The sequence below is a fragment of the Anser cygnoides genome, chromosome 7 (assembly GCF_040182565.1).
Source record: "Anser cygnoides isolate HZ-2024a breed goose chromosome 7, Taihu_goose_T2T_genome, whole genome shotgun sequence".
NCBI lineage: Eukaryota > Metazoa > Chordata > Aves > Anseriformes > Anatidae > Anser > Anser cygnoides.
This window is the reverse complement of record NC_089879.1, coordinates 3,274,528-3,301,078: the sequence shown is the minus strand read 5'-3', so window position 1 is coordinate 3,301,078 and position 26,551 is coordinate 3,274,528. Positions and strand designations below refer to the sequence as shown.

At 39.2% G+C, this 26,551-nt stretch overlaps 1 protein-coding gene across 2 annotated transcripts in view; it reads right to left on the bottom strand.

The window, feature by feature from the left end:
* Positions 1 to 26,551, bottom strand: part of ADAM12 (ADAM metallopeptidase domain 12) — a 182,990-nt gene that overhangs the window by 131,512 nt on the left and 24,927 nt on the right. For both annotated transcript variants that reach the window (XM_013185841.3, XM_067000318.1), the window contains exon 3: positions 5,367 to 5,440. In XM_013185841.3, the coding sequence (XP_013041295.2) occupies positions 5,367 to 5,440 (74 nt within the window). The remainder of the gene's footprint in view (positions 1 to 5,366; positions 5,441 to 26,551) is intronic.

Below are 26,551 nucleotides of genomic sequence, written 5' to 3'. Positions count from 1 at the left end.
ATAATAATCTACCACTGCAGTATATCTAGGGAACAAAATCTAAAGCAGGCACTTCTTTATTAAATTTATTGCACCAGCACGTACGTTTTCCTCTCTATTATTGTTATATATTTAATTGGAAGGTACAGCTCTAGGGTTGCTCTGAGTGACAGACACTGAACAATCAAAACCTCGTGTTAAGTTGGTTCAAAACTGTCAACTGATGCAGCACTGGAAACGACCATTCTCAGGAAAATACACACCAAGAAAACAGCACCTGCCCTACCCATCAGACTTTTTGTTTTCCCCATGCTTTTTTGCATTACAAGCTTTATAATTCTGGGATAAAACCAGAAATGCTAAACTTCTCTGTGTCTAAGTTTTTCCAAGGCTGCAGGGCAAGGACAGGCTCCCCTGACCCATGTGCTCGCCCAGGACTTGGGGTTTGCACCATGAATAGGACAGAGCCCTCTGTCCTCTACAGCAGCCTCAGCGCAGCCCCATTGCCCCTCTGTTTTCTGGGACATGGGAAGAGGAGAAGCTTGGTGATGTTAGAGATTATGACATTCGGCCACAGCAAGGTCTCCAGAATAGAAGTTCCATCCCCTCCACTTCCAGCATATTGTTTCAGCCTATAAACATCCTCTCTAATTTTCCTTTCTTTTCGTATATTTATATCAGGAGAGGAAGAACAGCTCAAGAAAGCAGTACTTTCTCCCCTGATGGATCTGAGACACTTCACTATAACACACAGCTCCAAAACCATGCAACAAAGGCCTCCAAAAACCACACAGCCCCAGCCACAAAACCTTGACTACCATTGCTGATACCAGCCTGTGCTACCTTTCACTGTTACTGAGCAGATCTCGGTATTTCAATGCCCATGCTACATATACTGTCCTTACACCACAAACCCACAGCACGTGCCTGTACCCTTAGTGTCACAGACTGAAACCAGCTGTGCTGTACCAGCGGTAGCTGAATCCTCACATTTTGCTGTGGTGTAGACCTTCTGACTGCTGCCAGGATGGGAGGGAAAAATCGTTACTTCCATTAAAGTGAAACTTTTATGTCAATTAAGGAGAATTCCCAACTGTCAGCTTGCACTGAAACGCTGCAGTACAGCTGCTGGCTCTAGCATTTGCAGATAAAACACTCAAGGGTCACTGTTTTTTGGCTAAGTTACAGCACGGAATTACAGCAGCAAGTACAGCAAGTACGTTCTGAGAGGTCCTGCCTCTCTGGTTGGCATTTGTTTGTTTAGATTTGTTTTCTCTATCTGTATTTCAAGTCATTGATTGGATATAAGTGTGTCAATTCATTAACAGATTTTGTCAGCTACTTTCTTTGGCCATGGAAATGGGTTGTTTTCCTGCTAAATTAATGCAGCTAGAATGCCACTTGCACCCCAATCAGCCCTCCTATTCAGAAAGGTCAGGCAGAAATGAAGAGACAGAAAAGAAGAGAGAACTACTTATTTCTTTCCTTTTTTTTTTTAAGAAAAAAAAATAAAAGATTTCTGGAACAGGTCACTGTGCATGAAGATGCTTATTGTCTGCTTTTGCAACCAAGGGAATACTACTGGAACCTCCTTTGGCCTGGGGTCAAGCTTTCAAAGTGGACTTTGATGCTAGACCAGTACGTCCCAGTACACCCTTCTTATGGTGTTGACATGAAGTGGTGAGCATGTAAAGGGGACAGTGAGAGATGCTCTCAAATTCTGGAGGTCCTGGGATCTTAGGGGATTTAGAGAATAAGATGGAGACTTACGCCATGGCCTGGGGTGGCTTTTGCCTCCTGAAAAAAATAGAATTTTTTTCACTGGGGGAAAGGCAGCGATCTAACCTCATATATTTCCCCCTTTTTTATATTGTTTTGTTAAAGGTTGTGTTTTAAACCTGACCAAAAAGAACACGGGATTATGTGGAAATAAATAGTAAACTGCTACTCTGAACCACTCGAGCTTTGCCTTCCCATCTGTCCCCCCAGACCTATTGCCCCTTACAACCAGGGCACACATTCCCACCAGAACGAAACCATCCAAGAAGCACCTGAGATGAGAAGCTGATGCCGACATCCTTAGGGCAAAGCTGTCCTACCTCCCTGCTGTCCCTTGAGTGCCCTCCACTTATCTCAGCTTTTTATCTTTAACTGCCCTTCGCTCCGCTGTACATGGATTTGAAAAAGCTCTCTAACATCTGTTCAAAGTTATATTTCTTTGACATCCATAATTATGACCTTTGTCAGCAAATCATTTAAGCATGAAATTAACTTTGAAAATAAGTAATTCCGCTGACTTTACCTGGATTACTCATATGTTTAAAGTTAAAAGAATACTTAAGTGCTTTGCTGTATTCAGACCTACTTCTGACAGAGTAAAATGTTTCCAGTTGAAGACGAACACCAAGTAGTCACATACTGTTCTACTCTGCAACTCAGATTTAATCTTATGGGGGTTTTGATTCACAGTATTAAGACAACTTTCCTCTAAGATCCGCGTGCTGCTTAAAGGAATTTCTATGTGCATATATTTTTGTCCCTTGCACCACAGAAGTGCATCAGTATTACTGATGTGATGTACACCAGTATAGCCAGCTGCTCCTAAGGGTGGTTTATTTTGCAGCTGAGAGATTATTTGCTGATTCTGGAAATCTCTCTCTCTATGACAAGTGTTTCTAAAACATTTAAGGTACTACAGAGCTCAAGGTTCTCAAGAGTGCAATCATATTTTGCAAATAAATCATAGCAAGAAATGTTCATTGCGACATAAGCTTGCTAGTCAGTTTTCTACAATCGACAAAGTAAATTCAAGGCAAATAAGTTTGTTTTTGCAAATACAGATGTGCAATACCTGAAAAATAATCACCAAATTATTTAATGAATAAACACTACAGCTGGAAAACACAGAGAAGATTTTAAACCTTAAGTGGTGAATTTAGGTACCAGCAACCCCTTCAGAACTAACTATAACATGTTGCCCTATAAATACAAACACATTTTGCTGAATCTAAAAATCAGAAAAACACCAAACTGACATTAAATATTTCCATAGATAACAGATGGTTTAACGCATCAGTCTCCACTTGGGGTTGCCTAATGCATCTGAATCATATTTTGAATATAACTGAAGGTTTGGAAAATCTCTAAGGTTTTCGATAAATGGATTTTAATGTCAAGGCTACTCAAAGCAGCTGTTTCTACTAAGTATGGAAAATCATATCCAGTTGTTTTCTTTTTTTTTTCTTTTTTTTTTTTTTGCATGACCCAATGCAGAAATTATGTAATTTAGGGGTCCCGTCCACCTCCACCCCTACCACCCTCCAAGGAACAGCATGCTTTACATGAAACTGCAGTAAAATAACAGCGCACGTATCAGAGCTTCATATCTGTTGTCACTTACTACTCAAGAAAATATGTTTGTGTTTGGCACGCTGCTACTTGAAGCATGCTGGCTTAATGGCTATTCCAGTGCTGAGCAGCAAGGCTTTCAAGATATCTGAGCTGGTTTGTGCCAACCTCAGGAGGATGGGGCAGGCTGGAGGACACAGGGTCTGTAAGCACAGCTGCTGGTCCTCCCTGCAGCCTCAAACACTCACAGGCAGGAGCTGCAGCGTGGAAGTGTCACAAAAGACGTTGTTCCCTTCCCTCACCTCCTCTGTTGCCACTCGCCTCTTGGTGGCAATGACCCAGCACCCAACGCTGTCAATGGGTCCGCGCACACACCCGCACTGGCTTGCAACTCTCAGCCCATTATTTGTCTTGAAAATAAAAGTTAGTAATGCTAAACGGAAAAAAAAAAAAAAAAAGAGGAAAAGGATTTTGCAAAACTGCGACGTTTTTTCTGTGGTTTGGGATCAGTGAACTGCCTCATATGCTACAAACCCTAAGCACAGGCAAGGCTAACTTTAGTGTTTTGCAACCGTAAAAGTATGTTGAAGATCCTGTTAAGACAAGGAACCTAATGTTGTCATCACCATACAAAACTCTTGTAGAACATAAACCTTCTGGTGTACGCCCCACCACAGACAGGTAAACTAGAAAATAACCATTACTAAGTATTTCTTAAGAAGCAGGGCTTGGAATTCTCCAAATCTGGTTAGTCAAACAGATGCTCATGAGAGTTAATTTATAGTCCTGTCAGCTCTGTTTTTAAGAGAGATGGAGATTGTATCTTAAAGTTTTCTAAATCTGATTTTATTACAGGTACAAGAGAGTTTGGTATGTTCAGCAAGGCCTGTATTAGCAGTTTTATGTTCTTTTAATCTCTGACAGGAATGCAAATAGTTTCCTCAATTGCTACATACTTCACATTCCTGAAGGAAGGCACACCCTTTGACAAAGATTAAGAGAATATAAAGTTAAATTCCTGTTTACTAAATGAATTAAATCCCCTTTTAGTTGCTCAAACAGAGCAACCTATGCATCGGGGAACTACATTCCTTTCAGGGATAGCATAGGAACAATAAAGAAACATTGAAAATAATGCGAAGAAAGCTCACGATTTGGTCCCAATGTTGAATAATAGAGTGAACTGGATTCTATCACAGCTGGGTAACGTTAGGGTTTCTCCAAATGACTGGAAATAAAAAGCATTTTGTAAAAAGCCAAGGGGGAATGCTGCCCGCAGCCACTAGGCTGGTCCCTGTCCAGCTCTCATGCTGGTGTATGGTTTCTGCTCACAGGATCATCGCTGCTATCCGTCCCATGGACCCTCCCTGCAGCATCCCCTGGTGTCTATCACTGACAGCTTCTGCACACGAGCACGAGTTGTCAAGAGCACATGGAAGAAGACGCAATATTTATAGCCCACAAGTAGGTGTTCAAGCTCTGCTTTGATCATGGGCCTCATGAGCAGCGTGAACATCCATCCCATCATCAGCCCCTTGCCAACAAACCCACAGAGCTCCCATTTAAAAGTCCACCAGGGGTTAGGTCCCGTTGCTTGACTCATACTCCCTGAGCAGACACCCACAGCCACTGCACAAAGGGAACCATGGTCACAGGCACCAGCAGGAGGGATAAGTCCTCCAAAAACTGTACCAAAGACTGTAGCGTTTTCCACATTATTGTAAATAAAAGTCTTACTGTGGGAAAGGAGGACAAACGCAAACCAAATAGGAAGAGTGATCAACAAGAAAGCAGCGAAGGCAGCTTTTCTCTTTTCAGCCCCACAGAAATGCAGACATACATACAGGTCCTTGCTTTCTTAGCAGAATGCAAATGCCTACAATCAAACTGGAACACAACACTCCAGGTAGGGAGAGGCATGTTCTGTAAGGGCCCAGTAGCAAACGTGCCCCCAGGTTACATTTAACCCTTCAGTTTTAACATTACCACCCCTCCCTAAGAATGCCGGTACAAAGTGAACGTGCACCAAGGGTACTCACTCGTTTCTCTCCAGCTGGATGACCAGATGTTTTCCTTCAGCTTGTACCACCACCTGCAGCAGGGCTGGGTGATTCTGCAAAAGGAGAACGGAGTCGGATGAGTCTAAAACCAGAGCCAGCACCTCTCTCAGCCAGGGATCTGGGCACACCAGATGCAGAATCTGGCCCCGCCTGGCACAGTGCGAACACGCGGGGCTTCACGCTGCTGTCCTTGGGACAGCGTGGTGTGCAACAGAGCATCTCGAGACCTTGCATCTTTCCACACCAGAGCATGTCTTGAAGATCAGCATAGCAATGAAGTCCACATCATTCCCACGAGATACCTGATACAGTTATGAATTTTCTCTTTTTCCTCTCCGTATAATAGTACAATGAGATTAAACACTAATATAATCTCTTACTAACGTCCAGTCTTGCTGTAGGATTTTTTGAACTGAGAGCAGGGTAATCAGGTTTGCGCTTTGCATGACCATTTCCAGTCTCTGCTCGCCATGCTGGAAGCTGGTGCCTCTGCCCTCAGAGCAGACCTGCAGTGCTGTGGCCACAGTCAGCAGGGTGGCTCTAACAGAAATAGTTCTTCCCTTAGGGCTGAGCATGTTAAATATTTGCGTGCAGGAAGGACCCCACATGCGATGCAGATCTAAGACCATCATGGAAACTAAACATCAAGTTTCGTCATGCTGAACTACTTGTTCCCTATAAACAGCTACATATTTTAACACATGTTGTTTCATAAGAAAAAAAAATAAAATAAGATTTAGCTAGAAAAAGAATTGGTGTTGGAACAATCAGAAATATGGCTAACAATATTATCAAGAATCTCTGTGAGAACAATAGACAAAGTATTTGTACACATACAAGCATGCAAGAGAAATTTCTAAACAAGACATCAAGAGCAGAGCGCACAGAAATCCCGCACTCCGGCATGGAGCAGGGGTCAGGGCATCTGGATTGCATTTTCAGCACCGACACGACTCTGTGCAATCTTCACATTGCTCTTCCCCTGACGGTAAAACAAGTTCTTTTTCATCTCAGGTATCTAAAGGTGAATTCACTACTTTGGGGGCTGTGAAAAAGCATCAGAAAAGTCTGCACACGGTGGTGATCCATTCAGTCCTGGAAGTGGGAGGGGGCGGGGGCTTAAACACTGCAGGAGGGGCAGAGCACCTATACGGGCTCTTAGAGCACCAAACGGGAAAGCACAGTTTACAATCTGCTAGCTACTCTTAATCCAGAAGCCTGCACTCACATGTACTCTAAAACCGTTTACACTTAACTCACATTTCATTAAACAAACTTACAGGGTTGCGAGACAGTATTTCCTTGTTTTGAAATTCTGACAGTAGCTCAATAAATCAGTTGTTCCTCTGCACGCTCAATACACTTTTCTGAAGATTTATGCCAGCCAATTGCCAAACTGAGGCAGTCTAATCTTTAGGGGTATTGTATTTAATTGATTTATTGGGAAATGTGTCTGAATGTGTGATTGCTGCAGCGGTGCCGTGATGCAGCCTTGGCTGTGTGACGGTCAGAGCACCCCACCCATACAATGCAAGAATTTTTAAATGATTTGGAAAATTGTAAATGTTTATTAAAAAGTGAAATTATGAGGAGACTGTCGTAGACTAAACAACATTGTAATTTTGTTATAATAAAAAATAGCTGACAACTCCCCGGTGCTCTCAGGCATTATTAAGTGCAAATTGTGACTGAGATACCATTGCTTTCTTCTCAGTGTCCTGCCCCACTGCTCGTGCAAATTCAGACATGTTTCCCTCTCCCCATGCAAAATAGCAACAATATTGAAATTCTGCATCTATGTGAACTTTGTAGGAACTAGATCCCACTAGAATGCTAAATAAAAGCTTCAGCCTATCCTTGGCATTCAGCAAACACATGGGAGTCATTTATTGGCATGAATATTTAGAGACAATGTTGATTACCACTTTAATATTAGTGCAGTGGTTCCAAACCCTGTAAGATATACATACTAGAGAGTTTTGAGAGAGTAAAATACAATTAATTACAATATAACACAGTAAATAATTAATATATTGCAGGAGCACAAATGGGTTCCTTTCAGCTAAAGGCCCTCTGTTAGTATGTAAATGATAACCATGTTTATTCATGAATTCTCACTGGTACTTATTTGACAGTCAGTTGATGTTGCTAAGTTGTAAAGTTAAAAAAGCAGCTGCAGTATAAAGCAGACTTCTACAAGACAAAAACTATCTCTCAGAGAATTCCTAAAGCTGAAACTACTCGTTATTGAACACAATAATGTCTCCAGTTAGGATGCTGGACTGTTTTGCAGGAGACCCTGGTTTAGATCCCTGATTTATCATAGAAATATTTTTCAAGCAAGTGGCTCATTTTCTTTTATGCCATCTGGGAAGAGATGAAACTATACGTTTTCCTATTCTGGATGGTAGTCGTAAGCATAAATACAGTAAAAATTACAGACTGCTCAGGTGCTATGGTATTTGGAAACATAGGCACTTAAAATGATACATTTCTAATGTGAAAGAAAAGCAAAAATCATTCAGAAAGTGTTTTTTTTTTTTTCCTTGCTAAAGTATACACTTGTGAAATTAATGAAAAAAATGAATTTTATTTTATTTTTTATTTTTTCCCAACAGTACTGGTGAGCTCTCCATTAAAGTATTTACGCGGTTCTGCTACAAGACCTTAAAAACTCATTTCAAGTCTCATGAAACACTGTAGTACTCTCTCCTTACAATCAATATTTTCGAAACTGAATTGCAAGATGAAATGGCAATTACTGTAAACACTGATATTAGATAGCTGTTTTATATTTTTTGTTTAGAATGATAAAAAAGCACGTCGTGAGTACACAGACTCTTCTGCTCAGAAACTTTTATAAAGAACAGCTTGCTATAAGACTTTCTTAAGAATCAGAAAAAATAATTTCCATATTGATACCAAAACTTATTCCACATATGATTGCTTTAAAATTATCAAACCTGACAGAAGTTAAAGTGAACCTTATGGAACCATTTACACCATATTCTTTTAACATCACAACAAATACCATAATTATTTACACCATAATAATAAATAATTGTGAATGTTTTGACCTTTCTTTTCTCTACTGATTTCCTTTTTTTAGTTCTTTCTACTCTAACTTCAATTTGCTCTTTTTTTTTTCACAACGTATTTGTGGAGTACCTCATCAATGCACACAAACTGTTCCTTGATATCCTAAGAGGTAAAACTGACCTCAGGATAACTGAAGTAGTACTCTCCATCACTTTCTCCTCTTATTTAGAGCATTTACTTTCAAAATCCCCATCAAAATTTGACAATGAAAAAAAAAAAAAGGTATTTCACCCATTAAATTGTTCCTTGTTTGCTTGCTTGCTAAGGGATGTTAGTTTGGTCATAGCGATAATATTCTGAAATTAGTGAAATAATAATTGATTAACTTTTAGTTAAAGCCAAGCAAGAACTCTCTCTGATAAAGCACATAATAAATGAGTACAGGCTTTCTGGAACAACTGGAACCTGGTGAGACAGTAGGCTGTTTCTGAGTCACCGTTGTTTGTTCGTTTTCCCACAACAGAACTAAAATCAATATGCACAAGAAAAGGTAGTTTAATTAATACACGCTTTCAAGTACTTTTAAGTGCTCCCACCCTCCCACTTAATTCACGTTGATCTCCAGATCTTTAATTAGAAAGAGAAAAGAAAGGATGGTTTGGGGACTGAGGGCTTCCCCTGTGAGCCTGGAGAGGGTGCGGGCAGCCCAGCTGTACCGCAGTCACCTCTGGGCTGGGACACCTGCACTCTGCTACGGGAAACAGCTAAACCCTCCAGCTGAGCCTAGCTCTTGCACCTCAACTGGTTTTGTGCTTCACTCACCCCTTCTGCCACTTTCCACCAACGTGAAAAGTGAACAAGTTTTCAAACTCCTGTCTTTGTCTACGTACGACACAAAGTATTTTAAAGACGCGCTCCCTAAACGCAGTGGTGAGCAGATAGGCAACTTCCTTCCCATGAAGGCATCAGGACATTGCAATAGTAGCTCAAAACCAGCAATTCTATATATATATACATATATATACATACATATATATTTCCCTTAGTTGCTCATGGTTTATCACATCAACACAAATACCAAGACAGAGCCTCAGCAGCAGATCTTGAAAGTCTCATACTTTCGTGGAGTACTTTCTAATAATATTGATATAATAGCCACATACACACACACAAACAGACACACACACACACACAGTTTTCTATGTCTGAAATACTAGTAGCTATCCATTTGGAGTAGATTTGTTCACCTTGGTGGGATGCCCATTCTGGAATTTCAATACAAAGTAGTTGTCACTGAGCATATTTTTCTGCACAGTAATCTAGGAAAAAGTCTTAATCACTGCTGGATCATCTCTTCCTTTGGGCTGTGGATTTGGCACGCACTGTAATCACGTTGCAGTGCTGTTAGCTTTTCCCTTGATACTGACTGTTGAGATTGGGATAGAATATTTTGAGTCATTTCTTATTACATCTGAAGAGAGGGAGAACCGATGAAGCAGACAGTCCTAGTGCATATGTTTTTTACACCTTCCTCTCCATAAAGGATTTTATTGGATTAAGATATATGAGTTAGACCAGCACATAAAAGTTTAAAGAAAAAAAATATTCTAGCAACTACATGATAGAAATAAAAGGAGATATCTAAAGACAAGAGAAAGACTGTAAATAAGCTCAAAACAGAAGCATTAATTCATTTGGAAAGCCAAATGCATTTTCAGCTGTTTCAGATATCCAAATCCAGTATTTGAGAATAAGGATCCGCACAAGAAATAGAACCAAAAGGGATTATTTTGTTTCTCTGGTTTCAAATTAAGTTTTCAGTAATATCCTTGCATGGTAGATTGAAACAGACAAATTTGTTTAATCCAACAAAGTGGTTTCCACTCCCTCCAGAACTGCTACTAGCTTCACTAAAGCCAACCTTGCAACAGGGCTGACTTTGCATGTGCCATCAAGTTGACCTACATCTGTGAAGTGCCTGTGACATATCAGGCCACAGACTGCATGAATTATCCTCACACCTCACTGGTGGGACATTCCTAGCTTGAAATGGGTTGAGATGGGCAAGATTGTGAGGAAAAGCCTTCTAATTTTTTAAAAACTATAAACTGCAATTCGTTGTATGCACCAAGCTTCCTAACATCCAACGTGGACCAAAAATAAAAACACAGCAAAACTCATAAAATGTCACATTTAATAATTACTTGTCTGGGATTTAGTTCAAAGTAAAGAAATCACATTGTCAGGGACAAGCACAAGAGAAGAGACTTTGGAAGCCACGCCAGCCTTGCCCAAAGCTTGCATTGATGTAGCAGACCTTAGCAGCCCAAGTACACTTTTCCCATAGGATACATGAAGATACAAGAGGTGAGGATGATTTGTTCTGACTAGCTACCACGAAGGCAGCCCAGCTCTGCCATGTATATAGTCACGAATGGTGGTTTAACACAGTGTTATACAAGGCAACTGGATGCAGAAGCAAATCAACATTTGTTTATGAAAACAGAGGAATAGGGAAGAGATGTCTTCAAAGTGCAGAGAAACCAGAATGCGCTTCTAGAACTTCAGTACGTATTTAGGATTAAACGCTACACATAGCTTATTCATGTAGAAATTACCCACTCATCGCTGGCTGAAGACAGTCAGTGAGGACTGTTGCAGTTTTGATTTCCCCCACTGATTTCCCCCACTACTGACACAGGTCAAACAAGAGCAGATGATGTGATAGCCAAAGTATTCCACCAGGGGAAAATTTGAAGGTAATTTTTAATCCAGGGAGTCTTAAATTGAGCAAAAAGCATCAAGAATTACTCCGAAGATATGACCATATTTACTTTATCCTCTACATTTCTGAAAAGATAAATTCCAACACACACATACAAAAAAACGAAACACACACAGACTAAAACAAACAAACAAATAAAACCAAACAAAAACAATACTGCGAGGGTCATAAGTTTACGCTATCTCTTAAACATCGCTCTGGAAGTCATGGACATTTGAGATGCATCAGATAGCTACATGCCATACAAAGCTAGGTGTTTTTTCTTGTGTCTGAATAGCTAGCATCAAGAATTAGAAATTGTGTAACTGAGAAAAGAGTACATTATCTCCAGGAGGGATAAAATCTATGCCATTTTGTGCTATCTACATGAAAATATCTTTTTGTCCCTTATTTGTTGCACACTGATGTTTTGTGTTGGTGCCTCCACAATCTAAAAGGTGTGCTTACAGGTATTATATCCTTGAGCTGATATTACCCCTCCACTATCTGTAGTACACGAAGAGGAAAAAGCTGGAAAATCTATAAGAAATAAAGCTATCTGGGGAATCTTACCATGATAACTGGAATTCAATCCAATAATCTGCAGTGCAAGCTGTCTACAAAGTATATACATTCAAGATAATTACAAGTGACAAAGAATACAATAAATTTTATGCATTGCTTTTAAATTGATGAATATTTATTTCTTTTCTTTTGGCTTTAGTTTAGGAGTGAACACAAGAGGCTGTGTTTCTTGCAAACACCTCCAAAATCAAGTGATATTTCATGCAGACATGAAAAGTATAAACATTTAATTCATATTGTCTTGCAAGCTCCTCAGGGCAGTGAACTCAGCTGTGCTTTCCTTACTGTCAAATGACAAGCATGTATCCCTGTGGCTGTATATAATGAGTAGTAACAAAGAGAACAGAGGGTTTTGCGGCAGATCTATTTTTTTACTGGAGTAGCAAAGAATCACAGCCCCTTAACAAATTGGCTGAGCCACTCCAGGAATGCACAAAACCAAAGGACTTCCAGGTTTGTTCCCAGCTCTCAGATGCACTGACTCTTCGAAAATAGAATGATCTACTGTTTGTTTTCTTGCTGGCAATACAAACAGATGCAAGCTCCTTCTGTCTGGAAGACACAGTTTCTAATCTGAACCTCTATTTTTTTTTTCTTTTTTACTTTTTTTTCTTTTTCTTTCTTGTAGAGCAACTCAACCTGTTTCTTGGTGGTAGTCACTCTTTTCCACCTTCTTCTTGTTCCTGCTTCCTACGTTGCCAGCCAGCTGCATGTGGATAGCTGCACACCACAGGCACAGCAGAAACCAGCAGAAACCATCGCACATGAGGTCCCAAGGCAGGGACAGGGCAAAGGCTCTTCTGCCTCTTCTCTTACAAGCTTCCCTACAGGAATAGAGAACTCCGAGGAGTTCCACAAACATGGAGCTCACGTGATGTGCATAAAACAGGAGCTGTAGGACAGCCTTGGGAATGACCCAAATTCCCTTCACAGACTAAAAAGATTTTCAATTAAAATTAAAAAAAAAAAAAAAAAGAATGAGGTGCACTGCTTCTATACCACTGAGTCCCAGCCTCTGGCCATCAGTTTATTTGGCAACATCTGACAAATCTCTTACAAATCTCTATAAAAGGCTTTTTAAATTAACAGATTCCTGCTCACTGTTGGTGTCCCAGCATCCCTGTGCAGAGTTAAAAATTCAAGCAAATAACGCTCAAGAAAGAGGAAACTGAGAAGTTAATTGTGCCAGACCGAAATCAATAAAACTGCACAGCTCTAGCACACAGTTTCCTGGTTTCCATGCAGAAATACAAAGCCAATGACTGCTCTGGGAAAAGGAAAGCTTGCTTACAATTTAGCTACAGCCTTTTCGCGAGTATTCCTGATTTACTTTCTTTTTTTTCTTCTTTTTTTTAAATTAAAGAATAACCTAACTAAAACATGTTCAGAATGTCATAACATTACGGATCAAATATTCCAAGAGGAAATCCAAAATAACCAGTTTGATGTTTTAAAGAAATCTGCATCTTCTGAGGCTGACTTGTTATGCCATGAATTTATTTGGTGTCAGTAGAAAGTCAGGCATGAAACTGAGTTCAACGTTTGCACCATATTTGCTTTATCAAGCACGGAAGTTGTGCTAAAACATATTTAAGTGCATATGGCCAGCAACACAGGGATTAACAGTAACTACACAGTTTATGTGTTAAAAAGAAAAAAAAGATCAAATGTGTTCTTTCTATGTAATTACAACTAAACAGAGCAAATGGGCCTGCCTTGGCTTTTAAAATAGTTATCCAATTATCTGCTGAACTAAGAAGAAGAATAGTTAATGGTTAAGAACAGGTCAAAATCAATGCTCGATTTTCAGGACAAAATTTGAAAACAATCTTTCAAAGATTCCTAAAAACAAGTTCAGAGAACAAACATTAGTGAATTATGACAATGGAGCTGGTGTTGCCAATACTCTGAAAAAGCTGGTCAGGAGCGAGCTACGCTATCCTTGGCCTCAGGATGTGGTTTGGGAGAAGGTGGCGTGTTGTAACACAAACCAGCCAATGCAAAGTATTGAAGCCCTTCCTGTATCTTTGCAGCAGGATGGATGCAAACCAACACAAACCAACATTCAGCATGTATTTATTACACTTCCCTGCATGCCTGATGACCTGCAAGGAGTCTGCTCAGCATCTGGAAGCAGGCGATTCATTAGATTCACGATTCACAAAGGAAGGAAGAAAGGAAAAGGAAACAACATGTGTTTTTGACTGAATAGAGATGACTGCACCAAACTGCGAACTCAATTTTGTATTAAGAACAGCTATTAAAGACAAAAATTAAATAACAGACGTGCTTTTAGCCAGCTCTCATTTATTGCACTTTATCCCAAACAGACCTCTACCTAGGGTGCTGCCTGCCACCCCTTTGAAGGACAATCTCCATAAAGCTACCTGATGCCACCAAATTTTGTCATCCAGGTGAAGACCTGACTTCATGAAGCAAAGGACTTTCTACCCAATACAGCTGGTCGATCCCCAGCTTGGAAACAGGTCCTGAGAAGTGATTTTTAATGTGAGTCTGATGGAGAGGTGTGGAGTTTGCTATTGCCACACGCTCACTGAGATGGCTGGAGAGCCCCTGCCCTGTCTGCTCTCCATCACGCTGGCAGGAGGCTGATTGCATCTGTGCAGATTTTAGCTTTCTGAAAGAACTGTAAATATAAAGGTCTTTTTAATGGTAAAAAAAAAAAGGAGAAGGATAAGAGGCTGGTTAAAAATAAGTCCTTCTCTCCGCTGTTTTTCCTTACTGTGTTACCCTAGAAGAATAAAATGGCAATATCCACAGCCCTGTAAACCTCTGGGGGAGTATCCATGTTGCCCTCAAGTTGGAAAAGACTAGACACCACACGGCCTCAAAGGTATGAAAAGCACACGGCATCTGATCCTCCTGGCACCTGCTGTGCTGTCAGGGCTGCTCGTGGCAGCCTATTACCACCACCCTGGTCACTGATGGGTTGCTCTGTTACAGGTAGGTTTAGCACCTGAAAAGATCAGCCCCAGCATCGGAAGTCTCTTGCTAACTCAAAGAGGGACTAAAACCTGGCACAGGAATGCAATAACCTGGACTTTGCTCAAAGTAAACCCATAGTCATTATACAGTATTTACACTATACGTACGAATCACAACTGTTCATTTTGCTATCAAACAGATGGGAGCAAAAAGTACCTCATTGTTGGAATACATTATGTGCTGCTTAAACAATGCTTTGTGGAAGGCTGTGCAGAGAAAACAAACATGTCTGTTCTGTAGTAAACTGTTACAAAACAAAACTTAATAGAGCTGGCAGCTAGAAAGCAATTGCAGTGGGTCTGGGTAGTCTGAGTTACTAAACAGAACTTGTTGCAGACAGTCCTTTGCAATTTGGGTAATTATAATGTGAATGAACAGCTGTTGATATTTGCCAATTTTAAATGTACATGAACTTCTTTGAGGACTATGCCATGTAGATTTAGTACATCCCATTTGGGCTTAGTAGATTGTTCCACCACGCGTAGTTTTAAAAGTAAAATTCCTCCTTTCTGTAAGGACAATGGGGACTGTGACCTCCTTTTAGCAGATACTCGATTATAACATTATGGTCTTCTGCCTTGCTCAGAAATCAGGGTCAAGCATGTGGACTCTGTCAGAGACTACATGTCATTGTAATTATATTTTATGCACCTTACTCCTGTTGTCCTGCCACACTTTCTGTGAGTATTCCCATCTAATAGCTCTCAGTTTTACCACCCACACATCCACTGTGCTCTAACAGACCTGGAACTGAACAGCAAACCTGAACCTCTTCAGAAACATCTCTCCTTCTGCACACGTAATTATTGCAGCATACATTTGTGGGGAACCCACAACTAGATTTAACACCTAGCCACGGTGGGGAAAAGAATTACCATGATAATTACTTCTGATAAGAAATGACACATCATCTAGATTATTTCTGAAAATGTTTTCCACAGCAGTTGTCTGGAATGCTGAGGAGGGATGAGCTGCAAATATTACACGTGGGTGCTGCAGGCACAATGTATTTGTGTATGTTGGGGAATTGGCAGATCAAGAGAAGTGTGTTTCAGAGTCAATAGACAATTAAGTCCATTCTGAATTGCACCCATAATGGACATTATCTGAGCTACCTGAGCACTCTTTGCAACCCTTCAGTGCCATCGGCATCCTCAGAGCACTCTGCAACTCAGACGGTCTCAGGATGGAGGTTTTTCTGTCCTCATACAGGTTTGCAAAGCCGTTGAAGAGCAGAAACAAAAAGCACAGTCAGATCCCTCCCAGTATTTCCACAGTTCAGCTACCTAGCACAGAAAGAACTGACACAAAATACTGCAGCAGTTTTGTCCACCAAGAACCAAACTGGAATGGCCACCCATTTCACTGAACTGAAAGTCAACTCCAAACGCTCCAAGAAAGCTCATAAATTATTCTATCACTGAAAGAGGATTTCAGATGCTTTTTGTCTCCCGTCAATATAAATCTGGCTGTGCTCAGTAAGTTATATTAAATGCACATGTATCTCCTTCAAGCCACATTTCATGCTCTCCAAACATCTTTCTCTAAATTAGATCCTTTCATATTCCTTGAAAAGCTCAGTTCTTAATTAGGAAAGAGTTCTGATTTTCCATTTTCATTAATTTATTTGATTTCAAGATTTTGAAGCCAGAGTAATTGCAACTAAATGAAACTTACTGAAAGACAAAAAGATACAATCAGATTCAGACAATGAGAAATTTAAGATTTTTTTTTTATATACAAGTAAAGGGTAGGTCTAAATATCCTGGCTAAGCTGAATCCTTGACAATGCAACAATCTCCAGAGAAGCAATGATATGTATTTTGCTTCTCTGAATGAACTCGGAGGGTTGGCCAGATTAATGCTTAAATCACTTAATTATTTGGCTTAATTCACATGCTGTTCTTCACTTTCAGATCGCTCCTGCTCCCCTCCAATCAGACTGCTTCACTGCACCAGGTCTGTGCCAAGATCTCTGAGCTCAGACTTCATTCTCTCTAAACAACTTTTCATATTATGTGGCTCAGATTAAATCTTCTTTGCTAATTTGTTATTGCAATCACAGATGTGCTTCTGGATTCAAGTTCCCTTTTGCATCACAAATACTGGAATGTGAACCAGAAGTGAGGAGCTGGTGTCTAATTTCCACTCTTTCAAGCTGTAATTTGTCTCTGATGATCTTTTGAAGGTGATGAATGAGTTATATGAAAACAGATCAAATATTAATATTTTTTAAACTAATGGAAGGGGAGATTTCACCCCAATCTTAGGCTACTCAAGATAACATGACAAACTTTCCAAAGCTGTACTTCCAAGACACATTAATCATTTTTATGTCCTGGAATGTGCCCTAAGAGAAAGAAGGATCTGAAGATTTCCTAGTAAAGCAAATGATATTGCCAACCTGTGGGCAGCATCTCACATTTTTCTACTTAATTTGAAAGATACTTTACTTACAGATACCACATCTATACGTATACATTCTCATAGGAAATAAATGACACAAAGTAGCATGGAAAGCTCAGAAAAGCTATCTAAGAAAATATGTCCTAGAACAAAAAATATGTTTTATTCTGAATGATAACCCAGAGATCAAAAATATTAATGACCAAAATATTTCTTGCCACAAAGACAAAGACAAAACACTGATGAAAATGCCATTTCCACTAACATATACATAAAAAACTGTAAACAAAATGTATTCATTAATTATAGAGTACATTTTAAAAGATGTCTAACTAGGAGAAGATAGAAGGCTAATATACAGTTAATTCCTCCTGTAGATAATATCCTTAAGTATTTTCAATTGCTAAATAATCTTATGAAAATCTGCTTCATTATTGCTTATAGGCTCAGTAAAAATGCTATAAAATGATATTTCTAGAACAAGCTCTCATATGACATATTAGATAAACCTGCAGGTCTAAAAAAATAACCCCTCTATCAAGGTTATATAAATTGATATTAAAGCTCAACAAAGATCTCCTTTACACTAAATCATCTAGAAATAACACACCCTTTCTCCATTGAAGGACATGAGGTAAATAACTGAAGAGGAGGTTAAAAACAGATAATCAATTATTTTAGTTAGCTTCAGGGTTACTGCTGAAATTTTCAGCCCTTTAGAGAAAAAGCAAAAATCGATATAGCAGAGCATTTTAAGATAACAAAGAAAGAAACATCTCAAAGGCATTTGCAACATGTGATAAAAGTATAAAGAAAAGTTTGCTGTCACCTTCAGCTGCTCTACCATGAGCAAAAATGTTCTTGCTTGCTTGCTGAACTGGCTGCACAGGGTGAGAAAACAACAACAACAAACAAAACCACCAATTTTGCAGAAAGCTCATAAAACGTTTCAATTACCCAACCTCAGTCTCAGGGACCAGTGCAACAAAACAGAAGGAGTAAGAACATTTTTCAGTTCAGCCTGTGGATGCTGGAGCTGAATACCCATAGGAGCTGTGGGAAAATAGACCAGACAGTAGCACTGAAATTATGGAAGAAAGCAGCCGTCGTTCCTGCAGCTAGAAGATGATGAACAAGTAGAGTTGTACGCTGCAAACTCTATTTTAATTCTATATGCAACAGGATCTATTCCAAAAATCTGCCCCTGCAAATCCAGGCTACCAGATCATCCCATCAGGACAGTACAACATCTATCTGCCTTTCTGGACAGCTCTCAGTTGCCTTTATGCATATCACATGCATATCATTCAAGTATGCTTCTACATACTCTTCTTGTAACACCACTTTTTGTAGCAGTTCTGCTTTGCTTTTGCCTGCCTGCCCCGATACCAGAAGCCAGTGAATTAATAAAGGTAAGAGAATAATAAAGATTACCCGAAACAGTCCATTGTATGCAGTTTTGCCTAAGCAAATGCAGTAAAGCTCTGAAAACATGTTGATTTAAACCTTGGTGATAGTCTCAAATTTTCTGCTTCTTCTTTCATTATTATTATTTTTTTTATTTTTATTATTTTCTTCCCTCCCCCCTTCTCCCCCAAGTATTAAACTGCAATGGAAATTTGAATACACCAGTGTCCCTAGGGCTGGGCTAGGATATACAGGGTATTTCAATATTCGCATTAGATGGATATAGCATGCCATATGTGGCTGAGCTCCCATCAGCTTTGCCGATTTATTGTTTCTTGAGGGAAAATTCTCACTTTTAGACACAGAAGAGCCTTCCTATCCAGCCTAGAACAACAACAAGCTAACTACCTTAAAAAAAAAAATCTTACATTTTCAGCTTAACATTAGGAAGAGTTGCTACCACAAAAGAGATACATCGCCGAGGAGCACAGAGTGAACAAATATGTTGAACACCTGAAAATTTCCAACAGGCCAACCTCACGTTTCCTGCCCCAGATAAGCCACACTCAGCATCCAATCTACTTTCTGCACAGCTTCTAACATAAAGCTGCAGAAAAGATACTGAGAGGAAAAAAAGAAATTAAAAAAAAAAAACAACTAACAACCAGCTCTTAACTGAACATGTTTCCATTCAGTTGATCCTTTGAAAAAAAGAAAAAAAGACAAAAAAAACAACACCATGTCTCTGTTCACTGCTAATTAAAAATAAAACAGCTCTGAAACACAGCCCATGTGATCTACCAGAAGGACTTTACAGCCCAAATATTCCAGAATGTGTTTTGAATTACTTCTTGCTTATTGTAAACAGTTGAAATTGTCATCTCAGGATTTGGTCTATTTATGATGCACTGCAGTTAAATCCCCTCCTCCCTTCCCCCTTCCTGAAAAGCTTTTGAAGCTTTGATGCTTCTCAGAGTAACAGATGACACAGATACAAGTCTGCTGCTGCCACCCAACATTGTTTAATGGCATTATACTCCCAGAAAGCCTCTGGTGAAGCCTGGATATTTCTGCATAACAAGTTTTCTGTAAAATCCAAAAAGATATACAAAAGAGACTTTCAGAAGATTAATCTTCCCATGAAAGTTTTGTTTACAATATTTTATACCATATACTTTGGAAAGTGGCAATAAGGTAAGTGTTATTACAAGGCACAGTCAACAGTTCACATGGGCATTGTATTTTTTTGTAACCTGTCTCGACAGAATGGCTTATATCTCCTTCCTGAATCTCCAAAACTCCTGAAAGAAAGGATTTCCTCAGGCTGTCTACTACTGTTTTCTAAAACTGTCATGCGTGTTTATACCAGCCTCTATCACGGCTCAAGTGAGAACCTCCCCATGCATAAGTTGGCACCAGTCTGCGAGACAGAGACGTAACACAATCTCCATTTCACAGATGAGCAGCTATGGCAGGGAGAAGCTAATTGACTTGTCTGTGATTACCTGGGAACTCTGCAGCACAACACAAAATTTAACAAGTCCTTCCAGAGCCCTAAATAATTCCTCCCTAAACCCAACCTCCTCAGGTTATAAATATCACAACCTCCCTGGCATCCCGATCTGCTTCTGTGATTTCAGTGCATGCCCTTGAATTAATAATAACATTTAAAACAACAGAAACAAAAGGTTCAGCTTCTTCTGGAACATTTTCTCTTCACCCAGTTGAGACAGCATTATAGTTTAAGTTGTCTATATACTATTTAGAATCTGGTTCTAAACTGTGCTAAGTTATTAATTGGAAGAGAAAGAAAAGACATAGGTCAACAAAGTCTTCATCTTAGGCAAGAAACTGAAGTGTTCCCTGTGAAGGAAGTGATCAGGTATACAAAAAAAAAAAAAAAATATATATATATATATAATAAAAAATAAAAAAAATCCAAATCTTATTCTTTGAAATCTAGAGATGATAAAATCTTGCAAAGCAGATTTTTATATAAAGAAGAAAGAATGGTCTTCGCTTCACTTCAAATCATAGAAAATGTGGATTAAGGAACTTCAGAGGTTCCTGCCCCATGTCAAGATCAACTATACCTCTCTCGTTAGCAGCTGTTTCTCTGGTGTTTCTGAAAACCAAGTGCACTCAGAGACTTCAAAGCTTCCCTTCCTCACTGTATGCATGTAAATACATCCTTTTCTCATTATCTTCATTACCGAGCTCTTACTTGCTGCCTTGTAATGCCATTCTTCTTGTTGCTGCTAGACGGGGAGCATATCTAACAGTGGCACAGGAACTAATTACTGCCTCCTACTTTCCCGCAGCCTTTTACATACTTGAGGATTCATTATGTCTCCGCTCGGCCTTTTTCTCTTTCAACTGGCCCGACATCCCAGTTATTTACTCCTCACCACAGGCCATGCTTTCAGCCCTCCAACCACTGCCTGCACTCCTTCCTGTGGTCCCCCAGGTGACCTCTCTCTTTCGTGAAGAGAGTTGCCCCAAACAGGATATAATACAGCAGCAGAAGCCCTGGTGATGCTCATATAGGGAAAACTTTACTCTGGTAAATAGTGGTATATGGCACCAGACCTGGTTTTTGTACTCCTACCTCATACAGGTAAGCAGCGTGCAAAGAAGAAAGCTTCTGAAAAGGTTTGTTAGCATCAGTATAAATAGTAAATGTTTGCCAGATATGGATACTACTGCACTGTCGTGAAGTGTCACGAAACACAGCGTGTTTAGAATAGGACTTTGAAGCACAGGAGCAAGCCAGAGTCTTCTGACAAGTATAAAATTATATATCATCTTTTTGGAAATTTCATTCAGGCTTGGCAACATATAATAGAGAAAGGCTCTATAGGGTTCCCTGACTGTGGTGATTTCCTGAGATGATGAGCAAAGGAGGATTTCAGAGCCATATCATGAAGCTTAAATGAGAAGCTTTATTTGCCAGCAGAATGGAGTTTCAGAGAGGAACTCAGATGGACAACTCATTCGAGCATCCTCACCTGTGAGGGCCTCCTGAGTCCTGAGCAACTAAATCTGAACTGCCCTAGCTGAGGGCTGCTGTGTTACTCCCTCAGACAGCAGTTAATTGCTTTTACATAGAAACTCTGGTGCTAAAGAAACCTAAATTTCATGATAAACCGGATAAAGAAGGTATATCAACTTCCCCCAAAACAACTCAATCAAATTTTGATTTGTAAATCAAATTCACAGATAAGAATACCTTGTACATACAAACATTGCCTTAGGCTAAATATGTGGGACAAGGTATTTCCTTTCCTATATCAAGACTGTGACGGTGACATTGCATCAACAGACAAGATAAAACTCCATAAAATGGAAGAATCAAATCTGCACATTCTAAGAAATGCAGAGAAATGATTTTGTGAGATAGGTAAAGACAGCAATAAATTGGCATATGACTTTATTCAATGTTGAAGAAATGTCTCATTTGTTCACGGTGGACTGTCAGGAGCCAGACATCACACCAAAGGAACAGGTCATGAAAGCAATTTCACTATTGCTCTTGAGGAACTTTAGAAACTCTCATTGCTATAATGGGAAAATGTGCATATGAAATACAAAAATGCAGAATGTAAAAATTTAAAATGACATGGTGGCTGCTGAAGAGGCAATAAAAACATACCATGTTGTTTCCAAATAATTTTCCGTGACTGTGTTAATTTAACAATTCACTCTCAGTTTAAGTAATGTGTCTTGGTGAGACACTTTGTATTTTACCAGTGATGTATTGATTTTCCTTTCACCAAGAAAAGTGAAGGTTTTGCTGGGAAACAAACAAACATGCAACAGCAAAAACAAAATGAAACACCCCCCTTTCCATAATATTGCCATTGAAAGAGACTTGAAGCAGAGACTGGACTCCTCTAAATTATTCAGCACTGAACACTATTGCATTTAGCATTGAACACTGTTAAAAACTTTTTGACATTTCCCTGAAAAAAAAAAAAAAAGAAAAAAGAAAAGAGAAAAGAAGAAGAAAGAGGGAAGAAAAGAGAGAAAGAGGGAGAGGAGAGGAGAGGAGAAGAGAGGAGAGGAGAGGATATGGGATATTCATCAATGCAGTGAGGAAACCTCAGGAATATCTTTTAAAGGAATTGTCCAAATCTAGCTGACATTGTCTTCCATCTCAAACACAGGTTTGGAGAAATTGCTAAATACTTATTCTGTGCAGGCTGAAATGGGAGTTGCTTTCTATCATACACATTGAGGTTTCTTCTTACATTAGTCAGTAAAAGAAGCATGGAAGTGTATTAAAACTTATAAGCTGTGTTTTAAAAATAAATTGATGTTTGATGATTGAATTTGAGGGCAGTAAAAATGTGCACTTGAAAGAAAAATACATAATACCCTAAAATAATGTTTCTCAAATGTTCCTTAAAAACAGTGTTTTCATGTCACTGTCATTTCCATCAAAGAAAGGTGATCGTGCTAAAGGGGACTTGGACTGATTTATATAGCTCATCATACACTATAAAAATTTCAATTAATGTTCTTCATAGTACTTACAAGCTGCTTTTAAATTGCCTCTAAGATTGTAACAGTGAAAACCCTTGTACTCAGCATTGCAAACACTCCTCCTCTTTAATTCTTTGGAAACTAAAATCTTGAAAATATTTGTTCCCTTGTTCTGACAACACATGCGTGATTTATCCACACATGCAAGACATTCATCTTTCCCCCAGAAGAGCAAATCCTTGCTCCCTAAAAGTTGTATAGTGTGTGAGTATGAATACAAATAACTTTTTTAATCTGAAAAGGCCATTACCAAAATCAAATTTATGTCCCATGGCTTGGATTAAACTTTATTCCCATTTTATAGATGGAAAAGGTCAAGGCAATAAAAGGGGAGATGTTTGACTATACAAAGTTAGGTTTCCATCTTTAAAAAAATAATAATAAATAAATAAAAGGAAAAAAAAAAGAAAGAAAAAAGAAAACCATTTCTATCCATATCTTAAATTTGCCCTCTGTGACTTGCACTGTTCCCAGGCTCTCAATGCTTCGTCTCCATAGAGCAGCGGTTTCCTTTCCTCTCTCCCTCCTATGGGGATCCTGGGAAACAACCACATGTGTTTGGAGGGCTCCCACAGATCGCAGCTTAAACCAGTCCACCACTATTCCCTTTCTTCCTTTATAATCAACATACCAAGTCTGCAAGCAATTCCGCACTAAAACTTGCAATGAAAATGGAGGTCAATATTTTGAAATATATTTTTGTTGCAATTAAAACTTTTTATAATCAGAAACATTAAAGTAATAAATAGTACTCAGGAAAGTATGAAACATAGAGCTTTAAAATTAATTACAGGCATTTAAATTGATTTAAATTTCTCTCTATGGGATGTACTTTTATGATTTTGTTTTGTTTTGTTTTTTACATACACCACTCACTTAATTTACAGTAATTTATATGCTTCAATGTATCTCAATAGCTACTCCACTAACAAACATGACGTCTCTTGGCAATAAAAGGTTAAAATTCACTTTGCCCTCTGACTATAACAGAAATACCTTTGCAAGCTAATGACTGTAACAGGCTGGTCTGTTCCCGAATAAACATTCTAGGGATTTCCTGAGGTGTTTTGTTTTGTCTTTTTTTTTTCTTTCAATTTTTTAATTGAGAGAATAGAATTTGGAGGGTGCAGGCAGCTTAGATGCCATTTCGGTCAAAAATGTGTATATGTTGTCTTTCTATATGCTTTTAAAGTAAAAAAAAAAAAAAACAAACACAAAAAAAAACATTTACACAGCTTCTGGATATTCATTTTATAGAAAAAAAAAATCTTTAAAGCTTATCCAACTCATCTCCTTCTGCCAACTTTCCTTGCCAACTCTTTCTTAGTAATGCCAGTAAATGCCAAAAAAAGTCTGGTTTAAACAATGTTTCTGTCTGTTGCAACCAAGAGAAAGGCATTTTCTGTTGGAGATACTTGATTTAGGAATCCCACTTTTTCTTCTGTTGCTGAAAATGCACCCTGACCATGCCAGTGCAGGCTGAAGGGAGGGTGCAGTATTTAAATGGTAATATTCCAGAAGTAACTTTAAGGACAAAATTATGCAGTTTCTCTTATTGGCTTTTCCCGCAACAGATTCATTTCCAGAAATTCCCTTCTCCTTTGAAAGAGGCAGATGTAGTATCTGCCAAGGAATCGGTCCTTTTTGGGGCAGGGATACTATGGCTGTTTAGATTAACACATCTCTGAGCTTTTGTCTCATTGTCACTTGCCAGGAGTTGAAGCAGACCTCCTTCAGAAGCATTTCTTTTTCAGTACAAGATGTACTTAATGCAAAAACATCTAGGGAAAGATGATGGAATGGGTGAAACTAAAGTAAATAATGTCATCTGAGAGACACCAGTGTAGGATTTCGTCCAGTATCACTGCCCGAAGGAGCCTGCCATCTCCAACACTCACACAAATGAAGTGTACCGGAAAATAGCATCCACCAGTGTGCAAAAATTAGGCATTTCTATGAAGATCTGATCCTCCCCTAGCTAGGCAGCAGCTTTGACATAAAACATTTGCTCCTGTGCTCAGTTAAGTGGACTCAGGTTATGAATATATTTCTCCCGAATATTAAAATTATATACTGGCTTCGCTTTCGAAACACAATGTGAACTACTGCCACCTCAGGAGGCAAATCACTCCAGATGGTGATGACTGGCCAGGAAGGGTTTGGCAGGTTCATCCCAATAAGACCAGTTTAGTGCAGGACTCTGAAGCATACCACAAAGGTTGTGGTCAATGGGAAGGAGAAAAAAAAAAGGAGAACAAGGAGAAAAACCCTGCCAAGGAACCACCCAGCAGCTCCTGGTGGAGGGAGATGGCCAAAGAGAAGAGGGAACAAGTTCATTCAGAAGAAGGAAAATAAAGCTGATCCTAAGGCAGAAGACACAGTAAGGGCAAAGGAATGAGGGTAGGACCTACGAGCACTTCATTTCCTGAGCATGATTCAAACTTCAGAGGAAACAACAAATAAGCATCCTGGGATTTGGGGCAGAGGATGAAAGGGCAATCTCAAAGTCAGAGCTGCAGATTTAAATGGAGCTTGATGTATTTTGGTTTGCCATGGACAACAAGCAGCAACGAGACCTCTCCACAGACTCGACGCCCCCATCAAAGTGACCATAAATATCTAGATGCTGTATCGGTGTGGGAAAACACACTCCATTGCAACCAGTATCACTAGCAGACTTAGCATTACACTGACCAGAAATAACACAAGCACATCCTTGCAGGATATGGATGAGTTCAATGCCTGCAGTAAAATGCCTGCAGACTCTGGCAGCACTGCACATGCATCATACACATGGAAATGCATTACACAACCATCACCAAAAGCATTTCGTCTCCTATCTCATTAAGCTTCATCACTCCACTGTGTCTACAACGCCGTAAATTGCAATCACTTTGTTAAATTAAGCTTTGAAAGCTCAATAATACTTGAAAACTGTGTCCTTGAGGAAAAAAAGTGCACAAAAGGGACACACAATTTCCTCAAGACAGGAATTGAATGCAAAATTTCTGCTACCATGTCTAAGTGATATGGATTATTTTTACCTCATCTATATGAGCTTTTCAAAAATAATTGGCAGATTTTTTAGCAGTCATTTTATTTGTAGAAAAATAGCAACACTTTGAAATCCTTTTTATTGTCAAGATATTACTATTGCATTTTAAAAAGGCTTATTATCAATTCTAATTATATTTTTCTTATCAAGTTTTAAACTGCATATTACCACTATGAGTTTCTGTTAGAATTCTGAGGAATGAGAAGTATCCTTATAGAAGAGGTAAATCATCTGGGGTTCAATTTAATTACATTCAAATAGAATTATAATTCAACAACAAAACCTTCAGGGTTGATGGGACAATGGGACTCGGCAGTTCTACCAGCTAAATTTACCTCTTCATCCCTAAAATATACA